The sequence below is a fragment of the Pecten maximus genome, chromosome 3, assembly GCF_902652985.1.
Source record: "Pecten maximus chromosome 3, xPecMax1.1, whole genome shotgun sequence".
NCBI classification, from domain to species: Eukaryota; Metazoa; Mollusca; class Bivalvia; order Pectinida; family Pectinidae; genus Pecten; species Pecten maximus.
In genome coordinates this window covers 43127593-43145282 of record NC_047017.1, presented here as the reverse complement: position 1 = coordinate 43145282, position 17690 = coordinate 43127593, and the positions used below count along the sequence as shown (strand labels likewise).

General features: G+C 36.9%; 1 protein-coding gene across 3 annotated transcripts; it reads left to right on the top strand.

Moving 5' to 3' along the window:
* Nucleotides 1-598: 598 nt before the first annotated feature.
* LOC117324276 (BRISC and BRCA1-A complex member 2-like) lies at nt 599-16743 on the top strand. Of its 3 annotated transcripts, none has more exons than XR_004531950.1 (12): nt 599-759; nt 3014-3090; nt 5464-5561; nt 5869-6060; nt 6459-6533; nt 7002-7102; nt 10113-10212; nt 10666-10736; nt 10968-11050; nt 12334-12484; nt 12900-15333; nt 15390-16743. XR_004531950.1 is itself a non-coding variant. In XM_033880058.1 (11 exons), the coding sequence occupies exons 1-11, from the start codon at nt 638-640 to the stop codon at nt 12961-12963; spliced, it is 1134 nt and encodes a 377-aa protein (XP_033735949.1). In that variant the 5' UTR covers nt 599-637; the 3' UTR covers nt 12964-16743. The 3 variants fall into 3 exon arrangements, 1 of the variants encoding a protein (XP_033735949.1); XR_004531951.1 differs by having other exon boundaries at nt 12900-15361; nt 15557-16743; XM_033880058.1 differs by having other exon boundaries at nt 12900-16743.
* The last annotated feature ends 947 nt before the right edge of the window (nt 16744-17690 follow it).

The window sequence follows — 17690 nt, the reverse complement described above, 5'->3', positions numbered from 1 at the left end:
TCCATATTGTCCACTGTCCTTTTCACTATGGATATTTTTTATTGCTCTGTGTTGTTTAAAGAGTATAAAGGTTCCTGTACTGATGGTTTGTCTACATGCCTAGATGTATTTATATTTCTTGGAGTTTACCTCTAGCAGTCATTTATTGCTCCATTTTTCCATGTTCTTAAATCCTGTTTTGTACATATTTTGTATTTGAAAGAGTTACATTGATAGGTTTGTTGATTTCGTCCAAACTTTAACATGCATTAGGCCTACCAACATCAACGTAACCCTCTTTTCTGTTCGATTTGTGTCTGTACCTGTGTTGTTAGCCTCTTGGAGAACCTCCCTTTGGGGTAAAACTAGTAGATTCTATATTTGCATACATGTGTACAAAATGTTAACATGGTTATGGGCCATTAGCAAATTGTTTATGTTTATCCACTCTTCATCAATACTAGGAAGAACAATATATAAGATAAACGTTTACATCGCTTCTATTCTACCATGCTTCTATATAACTGATATCGAATACTGACGAATAACATTTATCCTGTAAGTCGTCGCCCGATTCTGCCTCATCCTGAAATTAGACTTACCAAGTAATTCTGGGTTAAATAGACGCTTCAGAAAGCAGAAAGTCATTTCTGAGAAGATGGGAACTGAATACATCGGGAAAATTGCTCCTTGTTTTAATCATTTGATAGATGCGATCATCAGAAATGGGAAGATTGGAATATGCGGAGCACATGTTCGAATATCAGATATCAGAACTGGGTATGATGCAGCACTGCCTTAGATTACAGTCGTAACTACTGGTGTTAACCTGAAATGACTCACTATTTAACATACAAATATTTCTGTATTTATGATGTGTATATTTGAATAATCAACGCTGTAACCATGAGTTAACAGCTGAAAAACTATTTCTGACATGTTGTACAGAACGTCTTAAAAACGGATACTTATTGATGCTGAGTAGGGGAGACAACTCGAACTAAAGTGATATTTAGGGCAAATTTGTTGCAAATAAACTGGTTTAGGTTTGGGTTTATGGTTTAAACCTGGTTTTCAAAACGGTTTGTAAACTAAAACTGGTTTGCTCTTGAGAAACAAATGCAAAATTCTAGTTTTCAATATGGTGTCTTTGGGAGAAAAAGCTTCAGAGCAGTATTTGAAACGTTAATACCTCCTGAACGCACAAAAATCCCCCGAATCCCAAATTATGTTGAAGACATACTTCCACAATGCAATGACAGGGAAACGCATGCAGTTCTAGCAGACTTTCTTTCAAACACAAGGGAAAAACTGTCATACCAATGGGAAAACAATTATTAATATTTATAATTAAATTTTATTTGTCCAGTCAAATGACACTACAAGCCATAGCTGGCAAGTTTGGAGCACGTAGCGCACTTCAAGAGCACATTCTGCATGTTGACAACATTCGCCATCTTGTTTTCAGATACGAAACCTTCCAAACCACAACCGGTGGTGGTTTGAATGGTTTAATAAACTAGTTTAGGTTTATCAGAAACAAATGAATCAGTTTAAATGTGGTTTGAAACTGGTTTACTCAACAAATGGAAAGTTTACAGAACCGGTTCGAAACTAAAACTGGTTTTAGGAGAACAAATTCGCCCTAAGTACACATATGTGTAGCGGAACTGGACCGGGTCGATCATCGGCGACCAGGTAGCTCAATCGGTAGAGCATCCGGCTAGTGTTCGGAGGTCCCGGGTTCGAACCCCGGTCTAGCCGTGCATTTTCCCACTCACACTACATTTGGTGCCGTGACCAAACCTTGTTTCAAGTGAGGTGAATACTTGACAAGGGGATAAACCCGAACCTGGGTTGTGAGTTGTTGGGTCTTCGGGGTCGAAGACTCACTTCCTTTAATTTCATTTTAGTAACTGTAACGGGGATTCTGATTGGCTGTTCCTTCTCTATTGTGTAACTGGTATTTAAGTCCTGGTGTTTCGATTGTTCGGCAGTCTGCATAGCATTGACCTGCTGGTAGGCTCATCCTTCTCTCTACTTCTATGTTACTTGGTCTGTGGGGTTGGGGGGTTTGTATTCCTGAACTTTAGCTGTCCATGTTGATATAGCGTTACCCAGTGGTAGCGTTGTTCTGTCATTTTGTATATGTTTCAGTGTTACTGTACCTTATATTGTTCTGACGTCGTTATACTTAATATATCTGCATCTGCAGGTGCAATAAACCACCCTGTACCTGCATCTGCGGGTGCAATAAACCACCCTGTACCAAATTCCTTGTGTTTGTTTCTTACATTCTCACTATACTCCAACGGAACTTTAGGTCAAATACCGAACTTCACCTGGGTTGAAGATATATTAAATTATAGGTGGTTATACAGTCCTATTACATATGAAGTATAGAAGTATATCCATTTTACTGGTTGGTTATACCATTTAATTGATCTAAGTCTGTGGTTATACATACATTGAAGGATTTACATAATAATGTAGGTATATATATGTACTTGTAGATTTTCTTTTGGTTTACAAACATGTTCTGAAAGCTCCATCGACATATTGAAGGGCAAATGGACATGTATATGACGCATTCTACATTATTAGGTTTACCCTCCGTCCGTCTGTCCATCCGTCTGTCTGTCTGTCATGCAATAGTTGTCCGGACAACTCCTCCTAAAGCACTACTCCGATCTTAACAAAACTTGGTATACATGATCAGTATAACATGTAGTTGTGAATCCCACATTTGTTTTTTTCGAAAAACCATTTTTCAAAAAAAAAATGGGAAATGAATAGGTGCACTTCTAGCTCAGGCAGGGGACTTTGTATTGCTGTTGCAATACTATCCATCCTTGTTATACATGCTTCAATAAACACAACAAAAACAGTTACTTGTCAAGCGAGACATGCATATTTAATCATCATCTTGTAATTTTATAAACATATTTTAAGAAATGCTTTCTGCAGTGAATGTTTAACTGTGCAACAGTGTTTTATTTAAATCACACTGATATTTGACAATATTTCCTTACAGGTCACTAAGTACTTCCAAGAAGCCCAATGGTGACAGATTTCAGGTGCTACTTCCTTTTGCAGGGCAGACACTGCAGTGTAAGTGATTTATTTGTAACCAAGTTTGAGGTAGCTATTTATTAGCTCACCTGGTCCGAAGGACCAAGGTGAGCTTATGCCATACCGTTGCGTCCGTCGTCCGTCGTCCGTCCGTCCGTCAACAATTGACTTCTTCTTCATAACCACATGTCAGAATTTGACCAAATTTGGTCAAAAGCATCCCTATGGGTAGGGGACTCAGAATTGTACAAATGATGGGGCTGACCCCCTGGGGGCCTCTGGGGCGGGGCCAAAAGGGGTCATTTTTGCGCTATTGATATAAACGACTTCTTCTCTGAAACCAAGCAATGGCTATCACTCATATTTGCCTGGTAGCATCACTATGGGGTGGGGATTCAAAATTGTACAAATAATGGGGCTGACCCCCCAGGGGCCTGAGGGGTGGGGCCAAATGTGGTCAATCTGGCTATATTGATATAAACGACTTCTTCTCTGAAACCAAGCAATGGCTATCGCTCATATTTGCCTGGTAGCATCATTATGGGGTGGGGATTCAAAATTGTACAAATGATGGGGCTGACACACCAGGGGCCTGAGGGGTGGGGCCGAATGTGGTCAATTTGGCTATATTGATATAAACGACTTCTCTGAAACCGAGCAATGCCTGTCACTCATATTTGCCTGGTAGCATCACTATGGGGTTGGGATTTAAAATTGTACAAATGATGGGACTGACACCCCCCCCCCCCCCCCCCCAAGGGGCCTGAGGGGCGGGGCCAAATATGGTCAATCCGGCTATATTCATATAATTGACTTCTTCTCTGGAACCAAACAATGGATATCTTTCATATTTTACTGGTAGCATCACCTTGGGGTAGGAATTTGAAATTGTACAAATGACGGGGCTGACCCCCTGGAGTCTGAGGGGCGGGGCCAAAAGGGGTCAGTTTTACAGAATTGATATATATAAATGACTTCTGCTCTGAAACTAAGCAATGGATATCACTCATATTTACCTGGTAGCATCCCTATGGAGTGGGGATTCAAAATTGTACAAATGGTGGGGCTGCCCCCCATGGGGTCTGAGGGGCGGGGCCAAAAGGGGTCAATTTGGCTCTCTTTATATAAACAACTTCTTCTCTGAAACCAAGCATCACTATGAGGTGGGGATTAAAAATTGTACAAATGATGGAGCTGACCCCCCGGGGGCCTGAGGGGCGGGGCCAAATGTGGTCAATTGGGCTATATTGTTATTAATGACTTCTTCTTTGAAACCAAGCAATGGATATTGCTCATATTTTCCTGGTAGCATCACTATTGGGTGGGCATTCAAAATTGTACAAATGGTGAGGCTGACCCCCCGGGGGCCTGAGGGGCGGGGCCAAGAGGGGTCAATTTGGCTGAATTGATATGAACAACTTCTCTGAAACTAAGCAAGCGATATCGCTCATATTTTCCTGGTAGCATCCTTTTGGGAAGGGATTCAAAATTTTATAAAGGAAGGAACTGACCCCCACTCCCCCCGGGGTGCAGAAGGCGGGGTCAAAAGGGGTCAATTGGTTTAAACAACTTCTTTTCTGAAACTAAGCAATGGATATCACTCACATTTGTGTGGTAGCATCCCTATGGGGTTGTGCCAAAAGTTCATTTTATTTCATGGATTAATGCATTTTTTTACATCAAATCCTAACGTACCCATATAAAATGCAATCCAGGTGAGCGATACAGGCCCTCTGGGCCTCTTGTTGAATACCTATGCTAGAAATCGAACCTGGGACCTCTGACTTACTAGTATTCTTATGCCCAATTCAACCGATCAAGCTAATTTCTCTGTAGCCGAGCAGTATATTGCGGATAGTATTTACATGTATACCAGGGTTACATACTCCACATCAAGGAAAGAACTAGTTCTGAGTTTGTAAAATATTATGTCATACAGTACATATTTTTTGTAATATTTTAAAAGTCTGAAGACCTATTTGTGGTTCTTGAGTATCTTCTCCAGGTTCCTACATAGTATTTACCAGGGTTACATAAACATGTACACATGTACTTGTTGTGGAAATAGATGGCTAGAATGCCAGGATTCATTGGTATTGTTATATACATCGTATATTAAAGGTGGCTCAGTTTTCTACCTATATATATATGCCGCCATGGTTCAGAAAACTAACAACGATCCTCCACATATGCATGGTAGTGCAAGTTGTTGTAGTGATATATATTTTGATCAATACCAAGGCAATAGATTGATCTTTATAATGAATTATTAAAACGCAATGGTCTTTATATCAGATCGCAGAACATTTTAGGAGAGTACTGTATACTAAACCGTAACCGTACAGTACACTAGATGATCACCTACATTGTACATACAGTGTATATACAGGTTCAAAGTTTTCTCTTTTACAGGGGATGTGATTTTTGACTGTAACTATCCCCAGGATCCTCCAGATTTCATCTTTGCAGCAGATGACAGTGACTTTTGTCCACATGAGGAGGATGTTAAGGTCTCTATTATTTTTCTTATAAATAATATTACTCCATGATTCATTATGAATTCAAAAAACTTTGTACTTGTCAATTTTGCCATGCACTTTTTTTTTAATTTAATAAATCTAACCAATTTTCAAATACTACTCTATGGTACAACAGTTACCGCAGAAGAAATCTTGTAACACTGTTTAACTTCTATGTACAATTATATATATAGTTAATGTCTTTTTAATTTAGCTTTTCACAGCCTCCGTCAATATTCTGACATTGATGGCTTTGTGAGGATTGCAAATGTTTGGATGATTTGTTTATCATCCCTAGAGTTTGGTGAACTGGGATAGTAATGATCCTAATAGTCTTCTGAACGTACTGAATGAGTTGTTGACGTTGTACCGGGAACATCAACAGCACCAGATAGAAGCTCACTCCCGTCTACAGTTTGAATACTCATCACTTATAGACCAGGCCAACCTAGCACCAGAGGACATTGAGATATTTGTACACAAATCTGAGGTAGATATTTTTCTCACATCCTTTGCAGATCGCTATGGTATGATATTGTCTTTCTGCATTAGTAAGTGTTACTGCCAAGGGGATTCTATCTGATTGTAGTGTCTGTCATATGCCGGCGATCTTTTCATCCTAAAGATTTAATGAGGACTCAAATCCTATACCATTTCACCAAATTAAGCATGCAGCCAAATGATACCTGGAGGCACACCAAATTGTGTATGCAGGAACCTGGTGCATCATGTTATGTCAGAATGATTCAATTTCATTGTTTGCCTATTATTTGATATGTGCCAAGCATTGCTTGTCTAGTTTGTTTTCATCAATGTAAATTTTCAGAAATGATTTATTCAGTTAATTTATTACACTACTGGTATATTAACAGTTTTGATTATTTTCAGTCCAAGGTCGGCCCCGTCGTATTTCTAGTTAAAATGGCAGTAGATTTTACAAAGATCCCAGCTTACTTAACCAAGGTAAGTCAGTGTGTCAACCTGACTTCCAGGAAATTAATTTTGTTATGTATTACAATCTATACAAATGTGTTCAGTCTGTTTGAGCATCTGTCCATCAAATACAACTTTTGAAATATTTTGAAAAAAGTATTAAAAAACCATTCAAGACTGCTTCAAAACTTTGTGTTTCAATTTTGGGGTCAAGTTATGTGTGGTTAAATTGTCTTTTTTTTCCATATATAGGTAAATAGCCAATATTACTTATTGCTGTTTCCCGAGTCCAGAGTATATCTTTTAAACAATTCCAGATTATTTCTGAATTACAAAACATGTAAATTATAATTAATATTCATCCTTGATACTCCAGGTATTATGTTCACTTTTTCTTACTTCAGAAATACATAAGATATTTCCAACAAATGTTAATTAGTTTATAAACAGGTACTAGTACCTAGAATGGAAATGTATTGATGTACCAATCTATTACAGGACAATCCAGGAGAGGACTCAGCAGTGCTGCTGGTCAATTTTCCCTCCCCAAACACTTCACGAATTAGTCCCCAACTGTACCTCTCACCTAGGGTAGAAAAGTAAGTATTCCTCCCTCCAACAACTACACCCCTCACCTAGGGTAGAAAAGTAAGTATTCCACCCTCCAACAACTACACCCCTCACCTAGGGTAGAAAAGTAAGTATTCCACCCTCCAACAACTACACCCCTCACCTAGGGTAGAAAAGTAAGTATTCCTCCCTCCAACAACTACACCTCTCACCTAGGGTAGAAAAGTAAGTATTCCTCCCTCCAACAACTACACCCCTCACCTAGGGTAGAAAAGTAAGTATTCCACCCTCCAACAACTACACCCCTCACCTAGGGTAGAAAAGTAAGTATTCCTCCCTCCAACAACTACACCTCTCACCTAGCAGAAAAAACACATGCAGGCCACCCTAGAAAAGTAAGAATCTATCCCTCCAACCTTCACCTTGAGTAGAAAAGTAATTATAAGAAATTACTCCTTCAACAACTCTACTGTCATCTAGACTACAAAGGTAAGTAACTGTCCCTCCAACAATCTGCCCCTCCTTGTCCTTAATTAGTCCCTCACTTGGAATGGGGTGAGGAGGAGGGGGTTAGTTTTGCATTGTGTCCATCAGTCCTTCCACTATCTTGTCTGGACTCTAGCTTCTACACTACTTGGAACTTCATACTTAGGATATTTATGATGAATTTATAATCTGCACTCTTAGTACTGTATATAATTTCACATCTGATGAAGGACTGTAATTTGCTGAATTGTCTAGTTTTGTTCAGGGTACAGCATTCCACTCTGACCCCACAACGCCCATGATCTCTCACCTAGAATAATTGATGTAGCTTGTCTCAACCCTAAGGCGAGATAAGAAAATCTCATATTGGTAAAATTGTGGGCATCCCTGTCCAGGGTAATACAAATCTCTGCCTGCAGTGCAGGCCCGTGTTTGATTATGTTATTAATTAACAAATTGTGAGGTGTTGTTATAAATTTCCTTTGAGATGTGCATCAAAATCAATGACATGATCAATTTTTAACATGGCTACACTACATAATATGATGTTCTACCTTTCCCTACCCAGAGTGAGATAGAGCTATCCGATCCCTAGCCACCATGGGACCACTCTGTGAAGTATGTGATAATGTAAATGAAATATCCCTATCTGGCTTTGTGTTACAATTGATGATCCCTATCTGGCTTTGTGTTACAATTGATGATCCCTATCTGACTTTGTGTTACAATTGATGATCCCTATCTGACTTTGTGTTACAATGGATGATCCCTATCTGTGTTACAATTGATGATCCCTATCTGTGTTACAATTGATGATCCCTATCTGTGTTACAATTGATGATCCCTATCTGACTCTGTGTTACAATGGATGATCCCTATCTGACTCTGTGTTACAATTGATGATCCCTATCTGACGTTGTGTTACAATTGATGATCCCTATCTGACTTTGTGTTACAATGGATGATCCCTATCTGTGTTACAATTGATGATCCCTATCTGAGTTACAATGGATGATCCCTATCTGACTTTGTGTTACAATTGATGATCCCTATCTGTGTTACAATGGATGATCCCTATCTGACTTTGTGTTACAATTGATGATCCCTATCTGTGTTACAATGGATGATCCCTATCTGACGTTATGTTACAATTGATGATCCCTATCTGTGTTACAATGGATGATCCCTATCTGACTTTGTGTTACAATTGATGATCCCTATCTGTGTTACAATGGATGATCCCTATCTGACTTTGTGTTACAATTGATGATCCCTATCTGACTCTGTGTTACAATTGATGATCCCTATCTGACTCTGAGTTACAATTGATGATCCCTATCTGACGTGTTACAATTGATGATCCCTATCTGTGTTACAATTGATGATCCCTATCTGACTGTGTTACAATTGATGATCCCTATCTGTGTTACAATGGATGATCCCTATCTGACTTTGTGTTACAATGGATGATCCCTATCTGTGTTACGATGGATGATCCCTATCTGACTTTGTGTTACAATTGATGATCCCTATCTGACTGTGTTACAATTGATGATCCCTATCTGTGTTACAATTGATGATCCCTATCTGATTTTGTGTTACAATTGATGATCCCTATCTGATTTTGTGTTACAATTGATGATCCCTATCTGTGTTACAATGGATGATCCCTATCTGACTTTGTGTTACAATTGATGATCCCTATCTGACGTTGTGTTACAATTGATGATCCCTATCTGACTTTGTGATACAATTGATGATCCCTATCTGACTTTGTGTTACAATTGATGATCCCTATCTGACTTTGTGTTACAATTGATGATCCCTATCTGACTCTGTGTTACAATTGATGATCCCTATCTGTGTTACAATTGATGATCCCTATCTGATTTTGTGTTACAATTGATGATCCCTATCTGACTTTGTGTTACAATTGATGATCCCTATCTGACTCTGTGTTACAATTGATGATCCCTATCTGACTCTGTGTTACAATTGATGATCCCTATCTGACATTGTGTTACAATTGATGATCCCTATCTGACTTTGTGTTACAATTGATGATCCCTATCTGTGTTACAATTGATGATCCCTATCTGACTTTGTGTTACAATTGATGATCCCTATCTGACTTTGTGTTACAGTAGATGATCCCTATCTGACTTTGTGTTACAATTGATGATCCCTATCTGTGTTACAATTGATGATCCCTATCTGTGTTACAATTGATGATCCCTATCTGACTTTGTGTTACAATTGATGATCCCTATCTGACGTTGTGTTACAATTGATGATCCCTATCTGACTTTGTGTTACAATTGATGATCCCTATCTGACTTTGTGTTACAATTGATGATCCATATCTATGTTACAATTGATGATCCCTATCTGACTTTGTGTTACAATTGATGATCCCTATCTATGTTACAATTGATGATCCCTATCTGTGTTACAATTGATGATCCCTATCTGACTTTGTGTTACAATTGATGATCCCTATCTGACTCTGTGTTACAATTGATGATCCTTGACCAGATATACCTGTGTTTTCAGTGCCCTGGGAGGGTCAGCTAACCTGAGGATACCTCCATACCCCAGTGGTGGCTGCTTACTGGATTATGTTCCTAATGTCTGTGATCTCTTACAAAACAAGGTAAACTACAAACTGTATATATCAATTGTGAAAGAGATCTTTTCATAAACAAGGTAAAGTTATCTTAAGTTGTGAATGGGAACTTTTATAAACCAAGGTATGCTAATTATTATAACTATTAAGCTGTGATTATGGGAACTCTTGGAAAAAAACAAGATAAATGTTCGATTAAAAAAAGAATGTTTCAAGGAGTTCATTAGATGTAAAAGGATTGAGATATATATAGATATAATTTTATTTGAGATTAACTGAAAGGCCATAGCCATGCATGTACGCTGTGTGGTTCTTAATTTTAGTGCAATTAGAAAACTATTATAAATAGATCAAACAAAATCATAGCATTGCTGTCTAAATTTGACTGCACTATTTCTTGTCAATCCTTGCCTACATTTGCACTATATTTAATTGTCACTTGATTGTTATATATTTCTTCAGTCTGTTTTATATCCTTAGGTTGATCAGATATCAAATGTTCATGAGAAAAAGAAGGAATATATCGCTGCCTTCCTAAGTAACTTTGGCAGGTGAGTGTCACTTATTTGAATATCTATTTAACATATATGTAATTTTTGTTTTAATTGAAGTTTAGTCATATTAAAAGCAATGGTCATTTAAGGATATATTGCATGTGGTACATGTGCAGAGCACACACTTACTCTACTGGTATCATACAGAGTTAAGGTTCACTCAGTTCCCCAGATGGTCATAATGGAGAGATTTCACTTTATTTTCCTTTTCCATTTTTTTTCTTTCAGATCGGTTTTGGAATATGATGCAGAACTTTATAGTAGGATATCATTTTTGTTTGAATGGAATGATTTCTTCTTCTTACTTTATGGTAAGTTCAATGTAAATTTGGTAAACATTGTAAACGTAATATTCATTCCAAACAACTGAATGCTAAAGCATAATTGCTTTGCATCATTGTAATTTTATGTTGTTTGATTACTGCACTGTTAACATCCAGTTTACCTGCTTCCTAGCTACACTTGGCCTTCTATGTCATGGCTCGACATCCTTTGTCCATCCAGCATCAACTTTTCCAGTTAAACAAATTCTTCTCAATAGCCAAGGGGCCCAGAGACTTGATATGGAGCCTGTAGCATGCTGGTGTGAAGGGATACAAAATTAATTGAAATGAATAAATCTAGGCCTGCACTCTTATATTTCAATCAAGTGATAATCAGCTTAGCATCTGCATAAATGACCTATATCAAGCAGGTGAGTGATAGATGCCCATTGGGCCTTTTGTTTGATAAGGCGGAAATGTAAAACCAATAGAACTCTGGGAACATCTGATGTGGTTGTTCATTTATATGGCAACTTGTCGTTAGCTCTTTTATATAGAGTTAAAGGATTCATTGCAATATGCATCAAATCACCATGTTTGTCTCTTTGATTTTCAATACACTCGTTGCTGTTATGATGCAATACCTTATGATGCTGAGTATACAAACATACCACATCTTTTGGGCATGATATCAAATTTCCTGTATTTTGCATTGTTGCCTTTCTTGCTTACAAATATAGCAACCTTTTTGAAGAGTTCAATGTCTAAGCTACCTGATATTGAAGTTACTGTTCAAATCTTCTTCCCAATTTCAAACTTTATTCATGCTTACCTTTTAGCAAATTCAGTTCTTATTGGCCTCAATATGGAGTTTTACTGTAGTTATGTAAATAGTAGTAGCAGCAAGTGTCTCTTTATTTTCTTATTGAAAGTAATCAAAATGAGAAGTATCATGTTACATAACATATCCAAGCAATAGTGTATCACTGACACCATAACATATCCAAGCAATAGTGTATTACTGATGCTATACTTACCTGTTAGCTGTTAACTATTGTTAGCTTGCAGACTTTCTAATGTTTATAAAACACAGAAAATTACAAAACATTTTCATTAATCCCCAGCTGTTTTATGGGAGGGGCGCATTGTGTGACTGTCTGTGCCACTACATGTACATGTGGAAGGTAGTTTCCTGTGTTCACTGTTAAAATGAGACTTAGATGGATAGATACCTTGTAGTCTTCATTAGAGATCCTTACTATGTTACAATAAGTCAGTAAATGTTACTTCAACAGATAACCTCTAGAGCACTGTATTTTTACTATTCGCAGTGGAGCTGCCTTCATTTTTCCCTCAAGAGCCTCCCATCTTCACTTTCCAGTCCATTTACCACGAGTCTAAAGGCAAGCCTTACACAGAGACAGTCAGTGACTATCCTTATAGTCCTCGCTGGAGTGCAAACAAAATGGCAGAGAAAGCAAGGTAAGCAAGGTTTTTGTCAATCAATCTTGAATCTATTATAATAATAATTAAACCTTTTATTTATACAGGGGAGACACATTTAGATTAACATCTAATTTACAATATGGCCCTGATCATTTCTTTGATCTACTTCTAAACAAAGAAGTTATCTTGAAATTTTCACCTTCAATCTTTAAGTGTCATGGTTTTTGATTACCAGGGGTATTTTCCTGTAATACAGATAATATGGTGATGTAAGATGAAATGGAAACTTTATGACATTAATCCATTGTTAACTTGTAAACCATCGTATTGTTAAACATGTAAACTCTTTTATATTGAGTATAGAACACAAAATCTTGGTTGCTTTGTTATATTAAGAAGGCCACCTTTAATGTGAAGTAATATTGATATGTTGTTGTGTTTTAATTTGCAGGGAATACATCTTAAGCAGCATTGGTGCATTCCAGAAAGCTTCAGTCCACAGTGGTTCACTATAGAACTTAGATCTCCAACTCACAAAAATATTTATCTTGGACAATAATGCATGTACTTCAATATGATAACCATTGTTTGAAGCCTTCATTAGTATGCTAAATGTATACTGGCTTGTATTATAAAGCTTTATTTTCATGAACCAGTATCATGATTAATATGTGAAATTTGTTATTTTTGACGTTTTACTGCAACTGTACTCCTTTATGTATCTCAAAAATATAAGCATACAAATACATATTAATCATTAAAGTGAATTGTATGATTTAATACTGACTCAGAGGCCTATTCTTTTTTAATAATTACATAATTTTTATATTGTCTGTAATCCCACGGACATGAATTGCAAACAATTTAGTTTCCCATTGCCATCTTATCTATCATCATCTGTCTTAAGTCTCCCATTCCCATCTTATTTATCATCATCTGTCTAAAGTCTCCCATAGCCATCTTATTTATCATCATCTGTCTAAAGTCTCCCATAGCCATCTTATTTATCATCATCTGTCTTAAGTCTCCCATAGCCATCTTATTTATCATCTGTCTTAAGTCTCCCATAGCCATCTTATTTATCATCTGTCTTAAGTCTCCCATTCCCATCTTATTTATCATCATCTGTCTTAAGTCTCCCATAGCCATCTTATTTATCATCTGTCTTAAGTCTTCCATTGCCATCTTATTTATCATCATCTGTCTAAAGTCTCCCATTGCCATCTTATTTATCATCATCTGTCTTAAGTCTCCCATAGCCATCTTATCTATCATCATCTGTCTTAAGTCTCCCATAGCCATCTTATCTATCATCGTCTGTCTTAAGTCTCCCATTCCCATCTTATTTATCATCAGCTGTCTAATTGGATGTGTCACCTTTGTAACAAATGTGTAGTGGTTATAAACATGAAATTTTCAATATTTTACGGAGTAAGTGTCTTTTATTATGATTTTTACTTGCCCACAATCAGACATGTTAATTAAGCACTATCACATAGAAATATTTTAAGTTTATGAAACCAAAGATGATCGCTCTTTTTATGTTGAATTTTAAATAAATTAAGAGATACAAATCCCTTGCTATTCATCAATGACCAATATGCATCAAAGATGGTAAGAATTGTCTAATCACAATGTCTCTCATGATAAACATTGTATCAAGATATAGTAGTTGTGAGTGAGAATCTAAAGTAACAGAACTATATATATAATTATATAAATGCAAATTCATTCAAGAGATCATAGCTATGAATAAGTGTATGGAGTTCCAGTTCTATAGGGAAAGTTAATGAAGTAGGTAGAGTAAGGAGACGTCAAAAATCTATTCATAGTAACAGTGGCCTCGATTTTGACCACAGGTGAGTGAAACCTGAATTAGTACAAGAGATAATGATTGTGAGTAAGGGGTATTAAGTTTCTAATCAGGACAAACAGGTAATTAATGAAGTCTGTTGAGCTATTTTTAGCCAGGTGGCTGAAACATGAACTCATACAAGAAGTGATGATTTTGAGTAAGTGTATGAAGATTCAGGAAAATTGGGTCATTGGATCACCCGACTCGTTGTGAGGGGATAATAAGCTAGAACACTGTTACAGATCAGCAAAGTGCATAACATCAGGTTGTTGGAGGGTCAAAGGTTATGTAAGGTAAAATTTTGTGTCTTCATTACTTTTGATTTTTTTTTTTTAACTGAAATAAGTTCTGCTTTAACACAGACAAGGGGTCGGTAGTGAATTGGCAATTTGCTACTGGCCCAAATGAACATAAATAAACAAAAAATACAATTTGAAAGCTTTTTCAAACATTCTCTATTTATTGTGAATAGCATAAAATTACACTTACAAGAATGTACACAGCGTAAGTAAACAAAAAGACAAATAGAATGCAATAACATTACATGAACTTTTAAAGTGAAGTTGATGTAATTGTACATACTCAAACAAAATTAGTGTACTCACTTCCACATCAAATACATCCTTCCATTATGATAATCGTTTTGCCTGACCAGACCTGTAAACACCAGCTTTAACAATATATTTAGTAGAGGATTGTACAACCTGCCACGTTCCTTTAGTATGATTTGTATACCGCCATTGTTTTCTCATCTGTAAATTAGACTGTCCTAAGACATTGCATGTTCATCATCACCAAACACTAAAGGGAGGTTAGGATTGCTAGTAATATGGTATTGCCATGCTTACTTGTATCTCCTCTGTTGGCATTTGTAGTACATTATGTGCCTAAAATACAGATCTAACTATTCACAACAATCCTGCTTGGTAAAGATATGTGGTGTAAACATGAGATTCAAATATATTCAACATGACAAAATAAATTGCACATCATCAGACAGAACCATGCATATGACCTATCAAAAGTACAGGTACTCCATTCCCTTATCATAATTACAGGTACTCCATTCCCTTATCATAATTGCAGGTACTCCATTCCCTTATCATAATTACAGGTACTCCATTTAATACCATAATTACAGGTACTCCATTCCCTTATCATAATTGCAGGTACTCCATTCCCTTATCATAATTACAGGTACTCCATTCCCTTATCATAATTACAGGTACTCCATCACCTTATCATAAGTACAGGTACACCATTCTCTAACAAATATCCACCTTCATTTACTATACTGGGAAATACTGTTAATCTGGACATAAAATTTTGCAAAAATATCATCTATTATATAAAAGTAATATCACACATGAATGACGTGCATATTTGACATAGAAAAATAAATAAACATCAGCATGTTTTCTGATTAACAACATTCGGCAGTACAATAAATGATCTACAAAACTGTCACAGGCATTGCAAGCAATACATATCTCCTCACACACCAAGGAAACCTGCCGAAAAATATCCTGCTATGAGGCCAACTTGTTTGAGGTATTCCAGAACTTTTCTTGATCAATATATGAAGTTTGATTAAAATCTGTTTAAAATGAAGTTGTTTGAGGTATTCATTTGAAGTATTCTTAACCAATAATGCTGTATATAAAGTTTGATAAAGATGCATTAAATAATGAAGTTGCCAGAGCACTGACAAAGATCTTTTTATAATGTCAACCTTGTCTTTGACTTTGGCACCCTGAAATACACTCATTTGAGGTATTCTTGACCAGTATGTGTATAAAGTCTGATAAATATTGGTTTAAAAATTTAGTAGCTAGAGTGCTGAGAAAAGGTAAACATATGTACATACAGACAAATAAACCCTATACCAGCCGAGAGGGGATACAAATTGTAATAGTTCATCAGTCGTGAGGGGGTCAAATTTTTTTTAAATAGCTCAATTATCTTTTCTTACCCAATCACAACATCATGTTATCTCTGTAGTACAGATCAAGCAAGCACACAATGTCCTACCTGTCATCATCATTATGGTGAAACATACTAAAACTGGCATAGTATTTACTAGTAGTCTTAATAAGTTGATAAAATAATATCAATTAATATATACTAAAATGTTGAAGTCGCATACTTCTTAAACAAAGTACATCAAACTAGGACAATATAACAAGTAGAAATGTCAAATCAAGGAATCAATTATTATATAAGTTACATCACAAATACTTGGTGCATGTCATGTTTCTAAATCGGAACAAGTTTCAAAGAGATCAGCTGAAAACCAAGACAAGATTAAAATGCCCCAAAACAAAGGGCATTAACTCTTCCAAAATCCTCCGATCAACATTTCATGATTATAAAACTTAGCAAGTCTCAAAGAGATGTGCTGAAAACAGAAAGCAGATCCAGACAAATATCAAACACTAAACAAGAGGCCCATGGGGCCTGTATCGCTCACCTGGTTGGATTAGACCAAATGTCAAAATATTGTTCATATTCAATTTGTTTTATTTGTAAATCTCAAACAATGCTATATATGGTTATAGTGTGGGAATCCGAACTGCTTTAAAGATTAATGAAGTCCAGACTCTCTAAGGTCTGAAAGACCTCAAGAATTGTTTTTAGAACATGCATTCATCACTTTATGACTAGTAGCGATTTAAAGGAATTACCTCTATTTCCCCTATTGGGCCCCGCCCCTTTGGGGTCAGAGTCACCATTTATGTAAAATCTGCTCCCCTTCCCCCAAGGATGTTTCTGACCAAATTGGGTTCAAATCCATTTATAACTTAATAACTAGTAGCGATTTAAAGGAATTACCTCTATTTTCCCTATTGGGCCCCGCCCCTTTGGCCCCTCCGGGGTCAGAGCTACCATTTATGCAAAATCTGTTCCCCTTCCCCCAAGGATGTTTCTGACCAAATTGGGTTCAAATCCATTCATAACTTTATGACTAGTAGTGATTTAAAGGAATTACCTCTATTTCCCCTATTGGGCCCCGCCCCTTTGGCCCCTCGGAGGTCAGTCACCATTTATGCAAAATCTGTTCCCCTTCCCCCAAGGATGTGTCTGACCAAATTGGGTTCAAATCCATTCATAACTTTATGACTAGTAGTGATTTAAAGGAATTAACTCTATTTCCCCTATTGGGCCCCGTCCCTTTGGCCCCTTTGGGGTCAGAGCCACCATTTATGCAAAATATGTTCCCCTTCCCCCAAGGATGTTTCTGACTAAATTGGGTTCAAATCCATTCATAACTTTATGACAAGTAGCGATTTAAAGGAATTACCTCTATTTCCCCTATTGGGCCCCGCCCCTTTGGGGTCAGAGTCACCATTTATGCAAAATCTGTTCCCCTATCCCCAAGGATGTTTC

Bases quoted from the DNA above. Each gene is read 5' to 3' on its own strand.
- LOC117324276 (XM_033880058.1), top strand. From the start codon at position 638: ATGGGAACTGAATACATCGGGAAAATTGCTCCTTGTTTTAATCATTTG. The intron at 6,061-6,458 runs GTAGATATTTTT...GATTATTTTCAG, and splicing joins TATTTGTACACAAATCTGAG to TCCAAGGTCGGCCCCGTCGT. The intron at 10,213-10,665 runs GTAAACTACAAA...TTATATCCTTAG, and splicing joins GTGATCTCTTACAAAACAAG to GTTGATCAGATATCAAATGT.